This window comes from Xenopus tropicalis, chromosome 1 (genome assembly GCF_000004195.4).
Source record: "Xenopus tropicalis strain Nigerian chromosome 1, UCB_Xtro_10.0, whole genome shotgun sequence".
Classification (NCBI taxonomy): domain Eukaryota; kingdom Metazoa; phylum Chordata; class Amphibia; order Anura; family Pipidae; genus Xenopus; species Xenopus tropicalis.
The window spans coordinates 116,895,551-116,919,699 of NC_030677.2; the positions used below are offsets into that span (position 1 = coordinate 116,895,551).

A 24,149-nucleotide genomic window follows, 5' to 3' on the forward strand; every position below is an offset into this window, starting at 1 on the left:
TATCACGCCAGTCAAAAAAAGAAAAACGGGGGAAATAGAATCGCTTGAATAAAAATTGAACAGTGCAAGAAAAAAAATTGCAGTTTGCTACAGTTACCCATAGGGCCAGATTCATCAAAGTCCAAATTTCGGATCATTAAAAGTACAAGTGCAAAAAATTTGGATTGAATACGAAAATTTCCGATGTGCGTCAAGTGCATGAAAAAAATCTTATCATGGTCGTACAAAAATATTGTGGTACATTCAGAAAGTTCAGAAATTTTCATATCTGAACAAAAACAAAAAAACTTGGGGGCACATTTAGAAAAAGGGTTTTTTGTACTTCTAGATATTTTTGAAATTTACAAATGGGTTTTTGCCAGTACTCGATTATTCTGATATTGTTTCTCTAAAAATTCTATTTTTTCAGAAATTTTCCACGAAAAATTTGATTTGTTAATGTTAGAACAGTTTCAAGGAGAAGTTAATCCCCTCATTGTTTTCTATTTCACACATCTTCAAGGGGAAGTTAACACCATCATTGTTTTCTAATTGGCCCAGTTTCAGGTGAAACTTAAAGGAGAAGGAAAGGTAAAAATTAAGTAAGCTTTATTAGAAAGGCCCATGTAAATACAGCCATAAGCACTCACAGAAAAGCTGCACTCTAGTCCTCTATCAAAAGAAACACAGGATTTCTTGTCTTCTTTTGTGTATACATGTACTTCAGTATCTGACTTTCTATCTCTGAAAAATCCTTAATTCCTGGGGCCAGAGTCTGTGCAGCTCTCTACTCTCTCCCTCCTCCTGCCCCCCTCCCATACAAATTCACTCCCCCTCCCATCAGAATGTGTGATCTATGCTACCAATAACTAGAGCTGCAGCAGGAAGCTACCGAGACCAAGCTAAAATGGCAGCTGCTATCTTAAACAAACGGAGGGAGCTTCTAGGGCTATTTACTCAAGTATGGTAAAGCTGTCTGCAGAATAATTGTAGCATTTTAGCTTGCGCTAATGTGACTTATCTATTGGCAGTAAAATGCCAAAGTGGCTTTGAGTTCTAACAATACTTTTAACTCGAAAAATTATGGATTTTCGAATATAAATACAAAAATTTTGTACAAACAATTTAAGCATTATTGTGACACTTTATAAATACAACAATGATCAAGTTTAATTTCAGTGTATACCATGTCAATTTATATGACTTCCAAGGCCAGAAAAAAAACTAATCAGCCTCTTGAATCATGAAAAGACAACTGTAACACAATGAAATCACATTCTACCCATCATTTATGAATTTCAAATTAATCCCAAATTCTCAAATTGAAAAATAGTTTGAATTCTGCTAATTCAGCTCCCCATGACTTCTACATGAACTCAACAGCTTTTAGATGACACATGTATACATTTAACTTTCTAGTCTTTTAAACTTAATAAATCTGGGAAATTTGAGTTTTGGAAACTCTATTTCATGATTTGTGCTGCAAAAAACTTAAATCGCTGTAAAAAGTGGGATTTTTATGTGGGTAGTTGTCCCTTAGTGTATCTTCAGGCATGTAGAGGTGCAGAACAGAGGTTTGGTACATTTATATAATGCTTGTTGCTGGCTTTGGCTGTCTATTAAGCATTGTTGATTTAAACACTACACTAAAGCAATAGCTGGAATATAAATAATGGAAAAATACCACACAGTCTAAAAACAGTATGTACCATAGTTTTCCCCTTTTCCACAAATTGCTCAAGTTTTATAGCATCCAAGAACCTTAATTCCCAGAATTTACACAATGCTGGATGTTATATTGGATTTATCCTGGTTGCTTGGAAAACATAACATCATGTTTGTACTGTATTACTATAACAATATATTCTGCAGTGGCATCCCCATGTACAATGTGTTATTTAATCTTGTTCTTGGTTTTATGGACAGAAATGATCCAGAGGCATTGGATGCCTTCATTATGGATAAAGCCCTCCTGGATTATGAGGTTTCCATAGATGCTGACTGCAAGTTACTGACGGTTGGCAAGCCATTTGCAATTGAAGGTATACATTTATTAATTATTAACTACATGAAAGTCTATCAGAATCTTTAAAAATAGTCATGTTAACAGGATACCGCTTCATGCAGGACTTTTTTTGTTTGTTTTTTTTCAAAACACATCAGTTAATTGAACTTCTCCAGCAGAATCTTGTGTTGAAATTTGTTTTTTAAAAGCACAAACAGATTCATTTTATTAAATTTTCAAATTTTGCATGGGGCTAGTCTTAATTTCCATGGGTGCCACAGCCATGTGACTTGTGCTCTGATAAACTTCAGTCACACTTTACTGCAGTGCTGCAAGTTGGAGTGATATCACCCCCCTCCCTTTCCCCCTGTCACGCACAGTGTCCCAAAACTCAGAGCAAAAGCCAAGGTCCCGGTCTGAGCTCACTCTTCTGCCTATAACAGCCACCTTTGGCTTCGGGAGGAGCCCTCCGCTACTCGGGTGCCGCCAGGACTTAATGTGAGAGGACCAGGGCAAATGCTCTGAGCAGGCAAGGGAACCTAGCGTATGCAGGATTGGGATTAAGAGACAAGGTGATCAGGCCGAGGTCAAACCAAACGGACAGCGAAGTACAAAGTCAGATACCGGAAAGCGAAGTCAGGACAGGCAGAGGGTCAATACAGGCAGCAATCAGCAAAGTCAGGGTCAGGCAAGGATCAAAACACGAATCAGAATCAGGAACAATGAAAATAACACTCAGGAGGCGAAACCGAAGTTGGGCGATCAAAATACCTTAGAGGGACCTTTAAATATTTGAATTTGGCGCCAGCGCAATGACGTCATGCGCGCGCCGGCCTTTATAAGGATGCGCGCGCACACCTTCGCGCGCCAGAGCAGCAGAGGACGCGCATCGGCGCGGGTGTTTCTGCCTGGAGAGCGGCGGGCGTCCCCGCCGCTCAGGTATGACACCCCCCCAGCAGCCGATCAGCAGAACAATAGGAAGGTAGCAAGATAGCAGCTCCTTGACACTTGTATCGCTAAGTGGTAGAAATCAGAATAGTAAAGAATCCTTGCTGAAAGCTCAGACTCAGGAACAATACACTGAGATGGCTGCCTACACACCAATATTACATCTAAAAAAATACATATGTTGGTTCAAGAATAATATTTTAAATGGCAGAGTGAATTATTTGCTATGTAAGCAGTGTAATTTAGAAATAAAAAGTATGCCATAAAAATCATGACATAATCCTTTTAAGGGGAATTATAGCAATTTTTATTATGTAGCAAAAGAAATGTTTCAACTGGATACCCAGCCATTTGTAAAGTACATGCTTATAATCACAGACCTTAGCCTAAATCCAAAGTTAAAGGGTAACTCTGGTGTCCTAACCAAAATTCGCTAAAAAGCACACCAAAACCCCTAATATCACTGTGATATGTTCCTTTAAAAAGTATGAATAAATACAATTTTTTTAATCTGAAATCCATCTACAAAACAGTTCTTCTCTTTTTGTATTATTTGAAATCCTGGCAGGTGGGGAAGATTGATGTTGTAACAACTTCTCCATAGCTTACAGACAGAATGCAAGAACTACATAACCCCCAATGCATTGCCCCGTGATGTTCCTTTCCTTATTGACATCATGTGTGCAGAGAATTGTGGCATTTGGAAGATGCAGGCTGAAGGGAGGCTGAGGATATACAGCTACTGTTACATTTTTTGAATCTCAAATTAGTCAGCCAGATCAGCAGAACAGAGGTCTAGGCTTAGGTAACTGTTCCAAACCACATTATTACATTAAAAATCATAAAAAAGGCTCTGTATTTTTAAATTGATGTATATTGCAAAACTGCTTGAAATTATGTTTTCTTTAAAAAATCTTTTTGGGTGGATTTCCCATTTAAAAAAAAAGTAAAAAAAAAAAAAAAATTAGAATGAGTTGTTATATATTTATTATGAACTATACTGCTAGTACATAGAGATTTCCCTATGGTTGAAAATATTGAAGGGAATGATTGTTTTGTGAAAATTACATAAACTTAATTACCTATTTAACGCTGAAGTAGTTGTTGTATAACTTGTCCTTTGCCGTGGGCAACGTTGTTATCAGTGCACCAAGATTACAAAGTATTACATTTTAGGACATTACACGCCGAACACCAAAAATGACACCTTCTTATATGTTCTTGCATTAACTGTTTTTTTCTTACCTTGTTTAGAATTGTTTTTCATGATCACCACCTAAAACCTAGCAAGCTTTGTTTTTGTAAAAAACATGGTCATAAAAAATTATCCTGCACAAGGGAGAAATAAGCACTTGAAGAAAACAAACTTATTTTGTTGCGTCAAACTACCTGATCCTGGCACTCAAAATATAATAAATCAGCCCCTAGGTGTTACTAGTACTTTGTTGGAAAAGGAGTGATATAGAGTAGTGATGAGTAAAATCTTTCACTGGGTATGGATTGACAGGACACAAAAACACAACCCTGGAGCACAAATATACACATCCTTATACAGACAGGCTGGAGATCACAACATCACCCAGCAGGGCATTTTACAATCTCACTAACCACACTGGGGTGGTGTCTGGTTCTTTGATCCTTCCACTGATATCCTTCTTAAGGACTGGAGCCAAAACTGTACTGCATACTCAAGGTGAGGCCTTACCAAAGGCCTATAAAGGGGCAAAATTATGTTTTCACCTGTTGCATTAATGCCCCCTTTTATGCAAGATACTGTATGCTAATGAATTCAATAATAAATTGCTCTCTCAGTATAAAAACACCTATAAAACAGCAAGATTTACAGGCATGGGACTATTGTCCAAAACCAAGGTCAGAATGAGATATTACAAAGGTTTTAATGAAAAGCTTGCTAGGATTTTTGATACAAAATGCTATATATATATATATATATAGTGTACGGGGAATGTTGCAAACATTAAAGCAGTCTTGCTGGCAAAGAATCTGCCCTTGCACCTTAATTCCAATGCTTTAGGGTGGCAAATAGTAGACAGTCCTTGCTATCAGGTATTCAATACTTTTTTAATCAACTTCAACTCACTCTCACTGGTGAGTTCCCCAACACAGCATAAATTTCACACCTTTATCTCAGTCTAGAGCAGAACAGAGATCCTTCTCTTAGACCACTCCTATTAACTACAATTGTGGCTTACCAGACCTCACACCTGAGCAGGCCCTTTGTGCTGCTTCATAAAGGATTCTGAGAGGGATTTACCTTCATATATATATATATATATATATATATATAGAGAGAGAGAGAGAGAGAGAGAGAGAGGGAGAGAGAGAGGGAAAGAGATCATGGTCTTTATTCATGGTCATTCTGAGATTAAAATGCAGAAAAATGTAATATACAGAATAGAGAAACACATTGGAGTTATTATTATTATTCTAAATATAGTCTATACTGCAATCATTCTCTATTCATTGTCTTTTTTATGTTTATGTCTAACATTCTTTGCTGTTGTGAATCACTAAACACATGGGCTTGTCAGTGATTCTATCTGTTCTCTGATCTGATACTTTTCCTGTATCGGAGAGGAATCAATACCTGGCATAGCATGATTTAGCCATTATGTAATGCCATAAATGAACTAAAATAGTTTCCCTTGCTGATAAAATCTCAAGGGGTATTATCAATTGCTGCACTACCAGCTAAACAGTTCTATTTACTGACTGCACCCTCTTGTTTGTATTTGTAAAATTTGTGTTCTGTCAGTAAAAAAAGGATTATGCCATAGGAATCTTGGCTCAAATGTGGATAAAATGCTAGGGGGTCCCACGCAGACCCTGCAGAAATGTGTAGGAGGGGCTATGATTTTGGACCCACACAACAGTCAATAAACTGAAAATTTAGTCAAGAGTAGCAATTTGGTCTTTTGATGTCAGCTTTAAGCTATTTCTGTTCAATGAAGCACTAAATAGCAATGCATTATCCTTATTTAGAAAATCAGCACCTACAGTCCCACATATCTTTACAATATATCAACAATTATTATTTCAGTTGCTCTCTTCGTGTCCAGAATAATAAACGACTTTAAAACAACAATCCCTCCTGATAATGCATCACTTTCTATTTTGAATATTTCTTATATGTACTTTTGGTCTTAAAGTTAAAGAACATTAGTTGAGAATTTAGCAATAAGAATTCTCTTTGTATTCTGGTTATGCTAATTAATGCTCTACTTACTTCATTTTACAGACATAAAACCCGCCATTAATTTTATGCATAATGTGTTATTCTCTTGGCTTGGTGGTAACATTTCTCAGAAAGGTACGCTCAAAGTTTTACTTCTCCATACAGACAAGGAGAAAATGCTAAGCAACAGAGGTCATAAAGTAAATGGGAACATTGATCAAGGAAGCTGCAAAGGCAATTTCTATTAACACTTTTATTAATATCTGAAGCAAAATACATCAAGGCACCTCGTTAGCTGAACCTGATAAGGCTATTGATTTTGCTAAAAAGCGATTACTACATATTATTTCAAAGCCATTTATATATTTGGCTTTATGCTTAGTTAAATCCGGTATAATATAGCTGATGACATTATCACCTGAAAGCATGGGGCAGAGGATCAAGTTAAGGTTTATTATGACTTTCTGTTTACTCTTTTTTTATAGTTCAGTGTCATGTTGTAACACTTTAGATAATGCTATACTGTTCCCTGTGGCCAATAAATGGTAAGGGAAGTCATTGACTGTCCATTATCTAGAAAAAACTACAGCAAGAAGCAAAGATTATCTTTAGAGCATACTTAACATAAATGCGGATTTCTGTGCAAAGTATAACTGTAAGGTACTGTGGGGTTATATTGATGAGCTCTTGGAGTAAACAACTTTGTCCTTCCTGACACAGGGGGTAATATAATATGAGATTATAAACTAAGATTATGGTTCTACTTTTCCAAAGTAACCAATCATTGGGTAACATTTACTTGTCAGCTGTTTGAAATAATACATCTGGTTATTCGACCTGGGCAGACTTTGTGTATTTTATTACCTCTATAAACTTCTGATTTTTATATATGCTTAAAGATCAATCACTGATAATGTCCAATGAACTTTGTATGACAGTCCTTCACAAGCATGAAAAAGACCACCAAAACGTTACTGGTATTATTTGATTAGGAATCTGAAGCTGTGATTGGATTTTGATGTAAATTATGATTTACTGTACCTGGGGAGCTTGGGGATAATAAACATAAATGTAAGCAATGCCAGTCAGCAATGTATTATTCTTTAAAATGTGGATAAATCCACTAGAGGAAAGGGTAATACTATACAAAGCAAAAATGAGGCCCCACCCCTTCCCTCTTGTTTTCTGTATCCCTCCCCATTTATTTTGCAAAATTAAAATAAAGAATATACAAAAAAAAATGAAGCCCGGGTAAAATATGCAGTGCAGTTAGGCCTCCAGTTATTAAAAGGGACCTTATTTACATAGACAGACTACAGAAAAGATCAACTAAGCTAGTCAAGTGTATATAAGGTGCCAGCTATGAAGACTGGCTGACCGGCATGGGATTGTTCACTAGTAGATCATATCAGAAGACACAAGACAATACCTTGATGTTAAACAAAGGAGGCTGTACTGGTAGACACATTAGATAGCTTCATCAGCGGGTTGGGGGCCTTCTTAGCAAGTGAGATAATATAGTTACCTAAATAAACTCAGTACAAACTGATCAAAGGACTGGCTTGATTGTCCTTTGGCAGATAGAAGCTAGTCAGGCTTACTGGGGCAGAAGGTAGACCTGGACCTTCACATAATTAATTACTAATGCTTTGCTGAACATAGATGGAATTATATAATGTCCAGAACAGAACAGTGACAGTGAAGGCATGCACAGCATATCTTTCAATAATGAACAAGAGAGATAAGAGGGTGGGGAATATGAACTTCGTCCTGAAGTATTTTTGTTAAGAGAGAAATGCTACTTTATTCTGACTTTCTTTTTCATTATTTTCCAAAGTAACACAGTGAAAATACATCTCAGTAAGATGAGGTTCAGTATCAAAATTCCACCTGAAGATGAATTAGTTGAATACTAAAATATATATATATTCATCTTTCTCTTGACATTTGTAGCTGATACATCAGTTGTTTTGAAAGCTTCTTGACCTTCATACTTTAATCTATTGTTGAAATTCACATCTGAATGGGGTAACTTGCAGAGACAAATTTATTTATTCTGAAATCAGATACTGTTCTTCATGCATTCAGTCTTCATACAAGTAACTGTATGATTCCTCAAGTTATTTTTTTTTAATTAACAATGGGGTTAAACCCTTTTGCTGCCAAACAAGATAGATTGTACACTGATTACAACCTGCACACAGTGCTGATGTACTGCATATTAATATTTTGTTGGTTTCTTTGTCTTTTTTTTCCTTGTTTTTTTTTTAGTTAATAATATGACCAGAATCCTTAATAAATTGAGATAATAAAGGCTTCATCTGTTGACATGCATTTAACTAAGTCCTGATCTCTTGTGTGCTGGAGTCTAGTTTTAAGCTACAGTACTTGTGACTTTGGTGCAGTTATTTTCTGGTTGCATTATGGTTCCCATAACAGTAATTATCTCTCTCTCTGCAAAGGTGGTGATGAGTTTAATGGAGGCTGGATCTACTGAGAGGCAATGCCAACACACCAATGTGGCCATTGTCTTATGGGAATTAAAAATTTGCCTTATATTTTTTAGTTAGACAAGATATTGGAAGGGGCCCATATAAGGGCCAGTAAAATGCATGCATATGTATTGCTACCTTAAGTTGACATGATAAACTGGAGGGGTAAAACCAGGAGAAGCAAATGCTGTACAGAGATGCTAAAAAACGGCAGAGGCTGTAGGTCTAATTGAAACACTCAATACACATAAAGAAATACTTATTTTTCCTTAAAATAAATTGTGTGCCATATCGATCAATGCATCAGTAAGGTTTGCTCTATTTGTATATCATTGTTGGCATTTTCTGGTGCTGTGCATAATTTATAACTATAGTTGCCCTTAAAATATTGTTCACACCAGAGCTTTAAAGGTGGTTGTCATTACTGTCAGCGTAAACTGCATGAATCACAACAACTGATTCCTATAAAAGTCTGAGTTAACTGTATCTTAACCATTTAATATTTAATGTAGTCATTGAACTCTAGAGCAGCTTTGCTGCATGTTAAATAACACTGAACTGTCACTTTAAGATATAAATGACTTTAATATTCGTAGTGGAATTTAAGCAGCATTGTTTTGTTTTCTCAGTCTAAAAGGAATACGGTTGTTACATAATTATCAACATTTAACAAAACTTTAATAGTGCTGAAAATTAGACAAAGAGCTCCCAGGCATTTGTGTTAAACAATATCCTTTGGGTATTATATCATTCTATGTAAGACACGTATCTTATATACAGTTTACTGTATATAGTACATATAAATGTACTACAAATATAGTTTATTTACAATCCCTGCCTTACAGGGAAGACAATTTATTTGCCAGAAAGAAAATACTTGAAGACATATTAACATATGCAAGAGCAAAAAGTGATTTTTTAAGACAAAATACAGTACATATCAAATAACTACTCAAATCTACATTATATAAAACATTATTTTCAGGTTTGAGTAAATGCTTTTATTCTACCAGCATCTATTTATTTTTAATATTGGAATAACATACCAATAGGTAACAAGGTGTGCACAAAAACGCCTGTAACATTTGACAATGTCTTTAAAACAGAACTTGGGACTTTACAAAAAAGACTTGTACAATGCATAGCTAAATAGAGAGGGGTTACAGTATGTTGTTGTGATTAGGGTTGCCACCTTTTAAAATTCTTCTTACCGATTGGCCGGGGGCAATGATGAAAGGTGGTGGGTCATGATGTAAATAGGGGCATGACAAGGGGATGGGTGAAGTCAAAAGGGGCTGAGCTATGACGCATCAGAAAGCTAAAGAGTGAATCAAGGGAAGATAAGATTGGGACAGGTTGAGGGCTTAGATTGGCAGGCCAGGGGCTACCTGGATTACTGCACGGTATCTGTATTTTTAAAATTGTCACATATTCATCAATACTAGAGATGCCGTTGCATGCTTATTCATTTATTTTTGTTGAGTGTGGAGTTGATGGTATTTTGTGTTTATCAATTTTTTGAGCTGGTTATGAGCTTTAGGATATTTTGTTTGTAGCTGTTATTTTCTAATCCTTTTTGATGTTTAGAAACCAGTATACAAAATTAGGTAACAGCTGTTCAACATTTTCTGTGAAGTGGGATTATTATCTACCAAACAACAGGTTTGCATGCTAAATTTGTGTTCATTATAATATCATACAAAGAAGTATTTTAAATCTATGGATGTCTTGGGGAGCAACATCTGGCTTGTGGGTCTTCGTTTGGACAGCTGTCTTTGGGATTTTCATCTACCATACAAGAGGTTTGCATGCTGAATTTATGTTTATTATAATATCGTACAAAGAAGTATATTCAAGCTATAAATTTCTTGGGGGCCACAACTGTCCTATATGCCTTCGTTTGGACAGTTAACATATTGGTTGCTATGGGTTACTGCAAGTGGGCCTCATTTATAAATTAGAAATTTGCACCTGGGCAGTAACCGATAACAATCAGTATTTAGTTTTTTCAGCCAGTTGCAGGTTGAACATTGAAAGCAATAATTTGATTAGTTGCCATGGGTTACTGCCCAGATGCAAATTTGGGCAGCAATTATAAATGATCCCTAGTGCCTTTTATTCATTATGGAGGTTCATTTTTAGAAAGATAAAGAATCATGTCTTGTGTTATTTTCCACGCATGTGTTAATTCCCACTGCGCGCGATATATTTCATCGCTTGCTATATTAGCGCACAATTTAGAGCACAATTTAGCGCACGATTTAACATATGTAACCATTACAATCGGAAAACTACTTTTCTGAAAATACCCATTTCCCTGAAAACTGGAGGATGCATGACTCTAGGGCCAACACATACTTGAAAAGTCCATGTTGTGTTGCCAAAAGCTCACCAATTTTCTTTAAGTACCGCCTGCCCCAAGTAGCTGTTAATGTTTGCACAGACTAATGTGATATTTAGCGCGTTTAATGCTTCATATGTGTTTAAATTAAAGCATTGCAGTAGTGCGCGATTTAACACATCCAACACTACTTTGATGAATCGGTCGTTATTTATCGCATCAATTTGAACGCAAAAAACCATGCGATAACACTTATTGATCTTTAGTGAATCAACCCCATAGTGATTTGCGCTACCTCTTTATCATTAAAAGGGAAAAGGACTTAGATAAGAGCAATGATGGTTTCTAAGCTAGGTTCCAGATAGCTATGACCTAATTGGCATATGATTTGGCTGAAAACTGTGTTGAATGAGGTGCATGGTAATTTTAACATGTATCCTGCTGATTTGTTCCATACATATAACAAGATTAGAAAATGAATTTACTGCTAGTGATGGGTGAAATAATTCATCAGGCATGGATTTGTGGCGAATTTCCGCATTTTGACATTGACAGACCATTTCACGAAACAAGCGACAAAATTTGTTGCAGAAAAATTCACAGTGCGCCAATAAATTGTTGGCCGCGTCAAAAAATGCATTTTCGCTGTTTTGCTAATTTTTTGCCGTTTCGCAAATCTTTTGCAAGATTCGCAAATGTTTTGGGAAAAGCGAAAGGGGACAGATTCGCTCATCACTACTTATTGCTCAACTGTAGACATGGGTAAGAAAAAGAGATGAAAGAAGGTCTCTTTGATTGCTTTTCCTAGGGGCAGATGTTCTGTAGATCATCCCTGATTCCAAGCATGTTATTTGTCAGATAAAAGATTGGAGACGGATGTTCTGTGGGAAAAAAAATAGTCTTTATGTGTGTGGGTGTTTTATCATGCTTTAAGCAAAGAAATAGTAGTATATAGAATTACCAGGACATTTGCAGTGTTTCTGAAATTAGAAGGCAATGTTGAGTCATTGCTATATTAACTAAATAAAAAAAAATCAATTTCCATTTTACCTAGCAGGTGTTGATGATTTTCTATGTGTTACGCTACTTTAATATAACTCTCTGATATGTAATAGCTCAGCTTGCGTTATTCACCATTTTTCACACCAATTGCAGGTGTGTATACAGAGAAACTCCCAGTGGAAAAATGGCTCAGACAGGACAATCCGTCATATAAATTAATACATATATACAAATCCCAACAAAACTACAGGCTGCATGGAGTTCAGCTTTTTTTCATTTTGCTTTTTACCTGATCTCTGATTTCACATTTTTTAAAGCATGTACCAATGAGAAATTCAGTATAAAAAACAATTTTGCTCTTTTTCTCCACAGATTAAACCAATACTAATTATACTGTATATCAGCTATTTATTTTTTTATATTTGGAAACTTTGTATTATTTGTCTGTGAGCATGGAACTGTAAGGGAAAGGTTGGGGGCACTAAAGAGGAGAAGGAAAAGGGAAGTCTTCAGGCAAGAACTGATACTGTGCAGACAAGGAAAGGGGCAATGGCAGGACAGAGCAGGCAAAGGCTGACAGGAACAGGATGGAGCGGGCGAAGGCTGGAGCAGGATAGGACTTGGCTGGAGCGAGAATAGGAACAGGACAGAGAGGGAGAAGGCTGGAGTAAGAACAGGAACAGGACGGAGTGGGCAAAGGCTGGATCAAGGACAGGAACAGGACGGAGCAGGTCGAAGGCTGGAGTGAGAACAGGACAGAGAGGGCAAAGGCTGGAGTGAGAACAAGAACAGGACTGAGCGGGTGAAGGCTGGAGTAAGAACAGGAAGAGAACGGAGCGGGCGAAGGCTGGAGCAAGAACAGGATGGAGCGGTGAAGGCTGGAGCGAGAACAGGAACAGGACAGAGAGGGCGACGGCTGGAGTAAGAAGAGGAACAGGATGGATGGGGGGAAGGCTGGAGCAAGAACAGGAATAGGACGGAGCAGACAAAGGCTGGAGCGAGAACAGGAACAGGACAGAGGGGGTGAAGGCTGGAGTAAGAACAGGAACAGGACAGAGAGGGCAAAGGCTGGAGTAAGAACAGGAACAGGACGGAGCGGACAAAGACTGGAGCAAGAACAGGATGGAGCGGCAAATGCTGGAGCGAGACCAGGAACAGGACAGAGAGGGCGAATGCTGGAGTAAGAAGAGGAACAGGACGGAGTGGGCGAAGGCTGGAGCGAGAACAGGAACAGGACAGAGAGGGTGAAGGCTGGAGTAAGAACAGGAACAGGACGGAGCAGACAAAGGCTGGAGTGAGAACAGGAACAGGACAGAACGGGCAAAGGCTGGAGTGAGAACAGGAACAGGACAGAACCTATGAAGCCTGGAGTGAGATCAGGAACAGGACAGAGAGGACGAAGGCTGGAGCAAGAACAGGAACAGGACAGAGAGGGTGAATTAAAATATGCAAACTTTCTTCCATTGTCCATTGAAAGTGGAAGCTAAATAGTTTCCGTGTTTGCGAAGCCCATATTAAATGTAAATCGTGGAAAGGCAAATTTGTTCACACAGAAGCATACACTTTTGCATAACTTTTCTGTTACCAATTTTTATTACCTTCCCCCCAAAGAGTATTGTTCTGTTTTTTTGAGGCCAGTGGTCCAAACGAGAATATCTGAAGGGGAAGGAGGAGGAAAAGACATATATGGTTTTCAGGAAGATTTCAATATTTTTTATCACCCTATACTTATATTGGTGCCATATGTTCACAGAGATTGACCATTATCCACATCAGTCCCTAACCTGTTAGGTCTATCACCCATTTATAATAAAAGGCATTAATATTGCCCAGGCGCAGCAACACATAAAACCAATAAGGCATTTGCTTTTAAACAGTTGGCCAGTAAATGCTATCTATTTATTGGATGCTATGGGTTACTGCTGCTAAGCATACATGGTGTATTTTACTATATAACCACATATATTTCTTATCTAATTTATAAAACACACACTAGGGTCAATTTCTTCAGAACTCAATTAACCCTCTACTAGTGGTGGTGATGAAAACCTCACTATACACCTTAGATCACTTCCCATTGAATGAGATGCACCAAAGGTAACACAGTATTTTTAAAGACCACTTGATAATACGTGCTAGTATGTGTTCAAACACAAATTGATGTTAAGGGTCAGCTCAAGTGAATGGGGGGCTCTCCAGGGCAGGTAGTGGAGTATTTCATCACTACCATATAATCACAATTAAAACATTGCACTGTAATGCAGTCATAGGCCTGTATATGCTAAATAAGTATATCAAGTATTTTACACACAAGTCTGGATTGGGATTCAAAATAGGTCCTGGAACTTCAAGTACACAGAGGCCCAAACAGCCCCCCCCACCAGCCCACTAAATAGTGACTGTGTATGGTGTCTTACAGCAGCCCCTCTGGCATTTGCCAAAACCCACAGACTGCTAGTCCCAGCCTGAGGTAGTTGTTTCGTTATCTTTCTTTACATGTGGGAATTGGCAATTTTCAGTCTCACAGAATAGTTGTCATGGCTTATATATAATCATGGTTTATATATATGCCATCACATGCCATAATATGACTTAAATACACAGGAACTTGACTGCTTTAAGGCCAATTCCTTTTTGAATATTTCACTAAAATGCTACTTGTCTCTACAGTTTTAGTGTCTACAGGGTTTAGAAAATAGTAAATCCAATATGCACGCACACCCCTGGTGGATCTTGCCAAAACAAATTAGCAGGTAGTGAAGAAAAATGAATAGGAACTGCCAAACCAGTCATCCATTCAGAGCTCAGTTATTCCATGCCAACATCTCAACCGACTGCTTTCAGTAAGCAGATTAGAATTAATCACTCAGTGTAATGTTTAAACACTGCAGTATAACTTTTTGGAAGATTTACTACTATGGCACTTATGGTACTGCTGTTGGTACAGTGCATTGCAGTAGCATTCAGCACTGCGCAGAGGGGTAGTTTATGCTGGGGTATACCTGTAGCTTGGGTATATGTAGCATATGCTGCTGCTGCTGCTGCTGCTAGCATATGCATAAAGATATGTATGTGTATACATTTATAGCTTATATGTTCCTTTTGTTTGATATGTGACACCATACTGGGAAGCAATTATAACAACTGCCCTATCACTAACTGGCCATTTCCATGAGGTGGAACATTACTGGAAGGCAACAGCCTAAAAGTATATTGATGATTTACAGGGGGAAGATAAAATGGTTGTAGCACGGTGGATTTTATTTTGATTTTATAATGATTTACAATATACATCTGCTTTGACATATGAATCAAATCTTAGGTTTGAGTCAAGTAAAAGCAGTAGATTTTGGGACAGCTATTGTCCAGTGTTCAAGGTACAATGTCTTTGTTCTATGTATATTGCTGGGTAAACAGTAAACACAGGTATTGTTACCCAGCAAATATCCTTGGAATAAACAGACAGCATATAGACAATACACTTTATGTACAACTTATTTGAGAAACAAATAAGGCTTTCTACAAAGTTAGTAAATTGTCTAGTTAGGTTTTGTTCATGACAAAAGTTTGTACACAATATTGCACAATAAGTCAGCACTTGGTGTTGGGGGTTTGCAAAGACCTCTGGTATAAAAGGGAGCCTCCACCATGGGTCAGTAGCTTCGCCTAGGACTCCTGAACGAGTGCCGGGACAATTGGATCATCGTTTGGTTATCAGGAACCTGAAGGTCTTGCGCCAAAGGTTGTGGGGCTCCCCGATTGTGCTGAATTGTGCAGAACTGGCTACACTTGTAACTATAATCATACCAAGATAAGTAAATCTATTTGATTCTATTATTACTTGTGTGTGTGTAAGTTATTGCTCACTAACAGTTTATCAGAAGGCTTAATCATTGATCCTGCATATTTATTAATATTTGTCATTAATGTCAATTAATACAAATGATTAATATTAATAAAGGTTCACCCCCTTTATTACAATGGTACACTTCATTTGAGCACATACTACACCTAAGCTGCTTCACACTGCATCCGGGACTCTTTAAGGTGATGAACTCACATTTAGTTTATGGGATGGAGGGGAATACCTTTGTTTTGGTGTGGGGAAATTTTAAGATAACCACTAAACTCAGTATATAGATTTTCCAGAGATGTCTCCATGGAATAATAGCTTTAGAATGGAAAGTAACTTATAACAAGTAGCTCCAGACACACTGAGCTCATTCATATGACTTCTTCATCATGTTGTTCATGAGCTATTTTTACGTGACCATTTTTTAAGTATTACCTGCAATGCAGTCTGCTTCCAAAAGTTTTCTTTTTAACACAATAATGTTTACTGCAGGGTCTAAAACTACAACTAATCTTGAAGCAAGCATATAAAATATACATAATATAAAAATTATACAACTTAATACCCACATGAAATGTAGCACATTTTATTAATTAAGGTTACCCATCCTTTCTAAATGCAAAGAATGGACCTATGTGTCCTGGAACTTGCAATGATTTAATTTACATTAGTTATCAAAATTATAAATCTAGATACCATCTGTTTTATTTATTTTCCAACAAGACTTTCTGACATTAGAAACAGTAAGAATATCAGTATTTGAAAAATATACTAATATAGAACAGAATGATATTCTGTAGCATAAATTGCTTTGAATAAAGTAAATTATAACATATATTTAATTATTTCAAAAGGAATATAAATCTGGTGCTCTGAAATGTGCTTCCACAACCCGTAGAAATGCACTAAGCCTTCAGCCTTGTGCTTTTACATTGTCATGGAACTTCTCAATGACTGCTAATATCCTTATATTTTACACTAGGGGGTTCATTCAGCAGTTTCCCAAATTGTCCAGCAAAGCAAAATGGGACAGATTCCCTCATCACTACTAATGTGCTCTCCATGTGTTTCAGGTGATAAGCTAAGTTCCTTCAGGGGTAAAAATACTTTGTGGACATTTATCACAACTCACAGCATACTTAGGGCAAGTCTTTAACATTTAGTTTAGGGGGTGAAAGAGTCAAATTGTTGCTGGCCAGCCTATTTAAAGCATGAATAACAACCAAAGATACCAGCCTCTCATCAAGGAAATCTGGGAGGTGTTTGGCAGTTTCTTAACACCCTGTCACACTCCATTACGCACATAGAATATTTGTTGCTCAATCCTAGCTGGGAATGTAAATAAAAAAGACAAAAGGGTCAACAGGTCTGAGTACTTCCATCCCTGCACCCTAAGTTGTAACACAATTTTAGGTTTTTTAGGGTCTGACTATACAGGTATGCCTGGAAGCACTCCCAGACCCCAATGGCTCTTTGCAGTTCTATATTTCCAAATATATTCACAAATAGTTTAAATTGCTTTTTTCTTCCCTTCATTATACACATTTATTTTTTTTTTCAATTGCCATCCAAGATGGCGATTTGCCAGCCTAAGGGGGTGAGATAGCATTTAGTTTTCTTAATGAAAACGAAAGCCTACTCGCATTGATTTGAATCCTCAAGCAACAGCATTGCCCTGCATATCAATAGGGTTAATGCAGGTTTAATGCAGTGAAACAATTATCTTAAGTCATTTTTTTTTTTTTTTTTTGAGAAAGGCATAGAGGAAATGTGAATAGAAATTGTTCATTAAAGATACACTATCAATTTTTCACTCTTTTGTTCATTTATATATAAATAGATAAAAATATCATTACCAGATCACCTGAAAAGGGATACAGTGCACGTATAGAATAAGTTATACGGAAACCTGCTATCCAAAAACTCTGAATTATTAAATTATATAATAATTACATTTATAAATAATTATAAATTATTATATTAAACATTTTAAAAATAATTTCCTTTTTCTCTGTAATAATAAAACAGTGCCACCTACTTGATCCTAATTAAAATATAATTAATCCTTAACGGAGGGTTTGAATAATGTTTCAATTATATTTGTAGCAGACTAGTATGAGGATCCAGATTATGGAAAGGCCCCTTAGTCAGAAACCCCAAAACTCAAGCATTCTGGATAACATTTCCCCATATCTGTATATTGACATTACTTGATAGATTCTGCATTATGCAACTAGATTGAGCGTGCAGGGAAGGGTGATAACATTTTTCTAAAAATACTGCATTATATAGCATTGACACAAAGGGTCTTCTTAAGAGACTTCTTAATATCACAGAATAACCTAAGGGGTTTTATGACTGGAGAATGCATATAAAAAAACCTGACTACTTTTATACAGACAAACCCTCCCCTCATGCAAGAAAATACAGCTCTTTAATCAGAAGGGGTTAATATATGTGTATACATTCTGTTTACAGTAAATATTGTAGAATAGAGTTAAGGCAGTTCATTCTTAAAGTGCCCCAGCATTCTTTACATTGTTATTTTCAGTAGAAAGGAAGAATAGTATTTTATATGTCAGTCATTCATTTTCAGGGGTACAATAAGGAATGAGAGAATGGGTAAGGAATACATAACTGGTAAAATAGACAGTCACAATATGTTTCATACTGCATACTGTCGGCAACACATATACTGGGGCACCTTTTTGTATGTACAGAATGTGATGTTTAAAGTAGATCATATTAAAAACCTGTTCATTAGTAATGAGCAATTTTTTTATTTATTCATTAGTAAAGGGGCTGGCCCCCTGGGGAAACTAAGAGCTGTAAATAAAAAATAAAAATATATATTTTTTTCTTAATAAAGAACAAAAAAAACCAATATATATATAAAACTGGAGAATTTTGCCACAAATACTGTACATGCATGGCACAAAAAATGTACTCACTACTAATCTTGAACCAAAATAGTCCTACAACCATTGGATTATGTATTAGTTATGTCAGTGGCTTAAATACCCTTGCCACCTAACGAGCTAGTTACTGACCCCCGTCTTCATGGCTAACAAGACAGAATATAGTACTTCTTTACTAGTAGCTCCACCAATGTGTTTAGAGAACCACAAGTTTTGATAACTACTTCAACCAGCCACTTAATGTATGAATCTGGGGGTGTCAAAAGCATGTTGAGGAATCAAATCAGAGTACAGGCCTGCCAGGCTTTCTATATTTAAAAATTATTATTTGTTGCATTAAGTTATAATGCTTTATTAAAATATGCTGCAGGTGATGCACAAAGAAGACTGCATGACCTACTTTTGTACCTGCATTTACACTGGCAGTACTGTGTGAAATGCTGGAAAATTAAATCTCCCACACACCAGGTGCGCCCCATTGCTCTACCTCAACCTGAGAAACCCCAGAACTCAGTTATTGAATTGTAGCAAATTAATTACATTTTAACAATTCTTTTTTGCATTACAATGTAACTAAAAGCCAGTCGTCATATTAACCATATTCATGTGGTTCATTTTGATTACTTTTATCTGTTGCCAGATAAACTTGCGTAATTATTATGGATAAATACCATTACGCAGTCCCCAGATGACACGTACAATACAGGAAGCACACTAATCCCTATAACCGCTCAGTCTCTCTGATGTATCTGCTACCAGTGAAAATCACATTATTCCCCTCAAAAGACAAATAACTTTACAAACTGTCACAAATAAAAACATAATGTCAACAAGCAGCAGGAAATTAACCAGTGTGAGTACCTGTGGGTTTATTTTCTTCTGTATTAATCTATATCAATTTAATTTTAACGACTTTCACATAATGTGACTCTGAGGTATTAATCTTCAATATGCTCTCTGCTAGCACCACAAAATGTGTTTCACAGCGTTGCTTTGTAATAATTTTCAGGGCATTTTTTCAATCAGATGACTGATTTGGGCCCTGGTCCAAGAAGGTTTTCTTCGAAGCCTAGTAGAAAAGCATATATACTTGTTTTCCAATATGTGAGAGTACATTTTTCACCTGAGAATTACTGTGCTAGGTATTGGACCATTAGGTTTAAAAGCATTATTCCCATAGATGAAATAATGGTACAGCATCTTAATACAAAACATTTAAATTATATTAATAAAACAGTGAGACTGATCACCTGATCACTTTCTCTGGGTACATTAATCCATGTTGCGTTCTCTGAATCCATCCAGCCTCCTCTAGGACATCAAAGTAAATGAGATGGATTTTATTCCTATCACTCACATGGTTTAAAAGTTTTATTCCAATCAATATGCAAATCAGTAGCAAATGTGATAAAGTGAAAGAAAATGATAGATAACCTTAAAGATGAAGAGCACATCAATCAGTTGGACAGCCATTCAGATGTTGTATAGTATAGACTTTTAGAGCCTTTCAGATCTAAGAAAAGGAGCGTGTAGCTATTTGTTAAAAGTTACTTTTCTCTTTTATTTTTTAAATCCACCCTGATTGCATCATTAATGCCAAGAGCATTTTGGAAAAAGAGTTGGTTTGGGTGGGAAGAAAAGCCTGGAATTTGCATTTCAGGGAACTTAATCTGACAGATAAAATATGTTGATGTGAGAAAAGGAGTATGGAATAAGTCATTCATTAGTAGGATCAAAATATTTGAGAAAATGCTAATATTTACTGACTCATTAGATTTAAGTTTCTTTTACCTACAAGTCTTCAGTCCTCAGTTGCGCTTAGTGCAAGAAAATGTTGTATGGTATCTCACAGGTTTTGAATAAGCTTTTGGGCTGTGCTTCTAATGCTATGTCACTTGTGATTATGCACCCTCGGTTACTAGGTCATGCACGCTTGTGTAAAACATGTAAAAAAAAATTATGTGCATCAACAAAATAATTGTCACGAGCATCATTTTTTTGTGGCGGACGCATTAAAAAATTGTCTCGGGTGTCAAAAAAAAGAAGTGCATCATTTTTTTACATGCATGGCAATCTTTATGAAATAATCCGCCAATTGTGAAACGCAGAAATTTGCCATGAATCCATGCTGGCAAATTATTTGCCCATCACTACTTTTTACATAATATGCAGAATACATAATGGAACAGAGAGAATGGATATTGCCAGCAAACACTGGAAATGACCCTGGACAGACATTAAAAATATTTGGTGTGTCAAGAAAATCTCCTATTTGTGTCCCCAAAGATGCCAGAATTATAGGAAAAAATACTGCATTGCTGGAAAAAACATGGCATTGCACTTTACTATTGCACTGTACTTGCACTTGCATATGTAAATGATCCCTGTTGTATGCTATCCACATGACTTCTTGCATCAAATATCTTATTAAACGCAAAACAATGTTGATATACTGTAAACCTGATTCATAAAGTTTATTCATAAGTTTATAAATACAGGTATAGGACCCATTATCCAGAATGTTCAGGGACCAAGGGTATTCCAGATAAGGGGTCTTTCCATAATTTGGATCTCCATACCTTAAGTCTACTAAAAAATCAATAAAACAGTAATTAAACCCAATAGGATTGTTTTGCATCCAATAAGGATTATTTATATCTTAGTTGGGATCAATTACAATACTGTTTTATTATTACAGAGAAAAAGGAAATCAGTTTTAAAATCCTGTATTATTTCATTAAAATGGAGTCTATGGGAGACGGGCTTTCCGTAATTCGGAGCTTTCTGGATAATGGGTTTCTGGATAAGGGATCCCATACCTGTACTAAGAGGTATATGTAAGGGTGAACATGTTAAAAATTCTCTCCAACACCAAATTAACTTGTACTGTAAAGCTTTTGGAGAACTTTGAGGGGAACTATTTTTTTAAACAGTATAATTTTTTTCATTTTGCATTTTTATGTCTTGTATGTGTAAACAATGGTTATAAAAGTTTGTGAGCATTTATCTGATCAGCATATATGTGGATCAAAATGTCCATATTTGCAGGAGTCAAGCAAACACAAAACAATAAAATCCTTGCTGCATTAAAATGGATAGCAATTACTGGCTATAAAATATTGATTTATTTTTAGTGCTAGTTGTATTTAAAATACACCATAACCGGTACTAGCTTTTATAACAGAGATAGAAAATGTGTTGAGCATACAGTAAATTTGCAGTGGTTTACACATGTAGAAGAGCATATTGCACTTCTGTATTTAAAAGTAAAGTCACAAAATATAGACTATTTTGTAAATAGCTTTATATACTTAGGGGCACATTTACTAATCCACAAACATCCGAAAAGCGTCTGAATGCGTTTTTTTCGTAATGATCGGTATTTTGCGATTTTTTTCGTAAATTGTCGCAACTTTTTCGTAGCCATTACAACTTTTTTGTAAATTGTCGTGACTTTTTCGTAGCGTTACGACTTGCGCCAATTGTCGCGACTTTTTCGTAGCCGTCGCGCTGAGTACAAAAGTTTCGGATTCATTCAAGCTTCAGTATCGTGACATTCCTTGGGCCAGGTTGGAGCTGCACAGTGCCATTGAGTCCTATGGGAGGCTTCCAAAATCATGCAAAGTCTGAAAGTTTTGGCCGCCGTTTACGAGCGCTCAATACGAAAAAGTCGCGACAATATACGAGCAAATCGTAACGGCTACAAAAAAGTCACGACAATTCGCCCAAGTCGTGACGGCTATGAAAAAGTCGCGACAATTTACGGAAAAGTCGTAACGGTGACGAAGAAATCACAAAAAATACGAAAAAGTCGCAAAATGTTAGTTTCCAATCCAAATTTTTCCAATTCGGATTCGTGGATTAGTAAATGTGCCCCTTAGAGTTGTACTGGCCTACCAAGAGGACCTCCAGGTTGCCCAGGCTAGGAACAATTTTTTATAGCCCTTTTCTAGTTCCACCATAAACCTATATAGACTGTATTACATTTAGGTCTGGATACATAAAACTGTGAAATTGGGTGCACAACAATAGGCTCCCAAGAGGAGTTATTGGCCTATAGGATAAATGATCAGCCTTTGATGTGGGATCTCAAGCTAGAGATCCTGGTCTGATTCCTTGTGAACCTAGACAAGTCAATACAGCACTTCCCTTCTCTGTTGGGTTCTAGCAGGCTCACTCTAACACAGGTTATTTTTAATGCAGAAGGAAAGGAGTGTTTTTCACATTATTTTTTTATTTTTCAGGTTATGGCATTGGGCTTCCCCCAAACTCTCCTTTGACATCCAATATCTCAGAACTGGTCAGCCAGTATAAGTCAAGTGGATTTATGGATAGCCTACATGACAAGTGGTATAAAGTGGTTCCTTGTGGAAAAAGAAGTTTTGCAGTTACAGAGGTAAGCAGGTTTCCAATATATCAATTTAGAATTTGGGGTGTGTACATAGAAAGCATAGATGCTTTCATTATAATATATTATTACATATTATAATATACATTAGAAGACTACTGTATATTAAAGATGAGCGAATCTGTCCCAAAAAAAATTTGAAAATCTTTCAAAGGATTTGTGAAACGGCGAAAAATTCGCAAAACGGCGCGTCAAAAAATATTGTCGCCTGAGGCTATACTTTTGTCGCCCGCAGCTATTCTTTTGTTGCATGGCTATTCTTTTGTCGCCCATGGCTATTCTTTTGTCGCCTGCGGCTATTCTTTTGACGCCCGTGACAATTCTTTTTTGACGCACAACTATTCTTTTGATGCAGGCGACAATTTTTGGACATGCGGCAAATTTTTTCATACGTTTTGTAAAACAATCCACCATGGATTCACGCTGAAGTTCACCGTGAATCCATGTCTGGCGAAACATTGCCCATCACTACTGTATATCAGTTTAAAGAAAATGCAATGTCAATGGTAGAGTAGTATATAGGAAGGCAATATGCGGAGTGCTTTCCCCACCAGTGACTGAAATGTTTTGTACTAAAATATAGAATCAGGTATCTAGCAAGTTATCTTTTTAATTATTTATAGGGAATGTGTAAGATCACCAAATAATTCCCCAACCAAATCAAACCTTTGGTGTCATGTTGAATGCACTGTGTACAGGTATCGGACCCCTTATCTGGAAACCCATTATCCAGACAGTTCCAAATTACAGAAGGGCCATCTCCCATAGATTCCATTTTAATCAAATAATTCACATTTTTTAAAATGGTTTCCTTTTTCTCTGTAGTAATAAAACAGTACCTTGTACCTGATCCCAACTAAGATAGAATTAATCCTTACTGGAGCCAAAACAATCCTTTTGGTTTTTATTACTGTTCAAATATTTTTTTTAGTAGACTTAAGGTAGGGATCCGAATTACGGAAAGACCCCTTATCCGGAAATCCCGAGGTCCCGAGCATTCTGGATAA

At 36.7% G+C, this 24,149-nt stretch overlaps 1 protein-coding gene across 1 annotated transcript in view; it reads left to right on the forward strand.

Moving 5' to 3' along the window:
* grin3a (glutamate receptor, ionotropic, N-methyl-D-aspartate 3A) overlaps positions 1-24,149 on the forward strand; it is a 183,265-nt gene that overhangs the window by 128,176 nt on the left and 30,940 nt on the right. The window contains exons 5-6 of the mRNA XM_002938539.5: positions 1,906-2,021; positions 22,979-23,130. Of these exons, the coding sequence (XP_002938585.2) occupies positions 1,906-2,021; positions 22,979-23,130 (268 nt within the window). The remainder of the gene's footprint in view (positions 1-1,905; positions 2,022-22,978; positions 23,131-24,149) is intronic.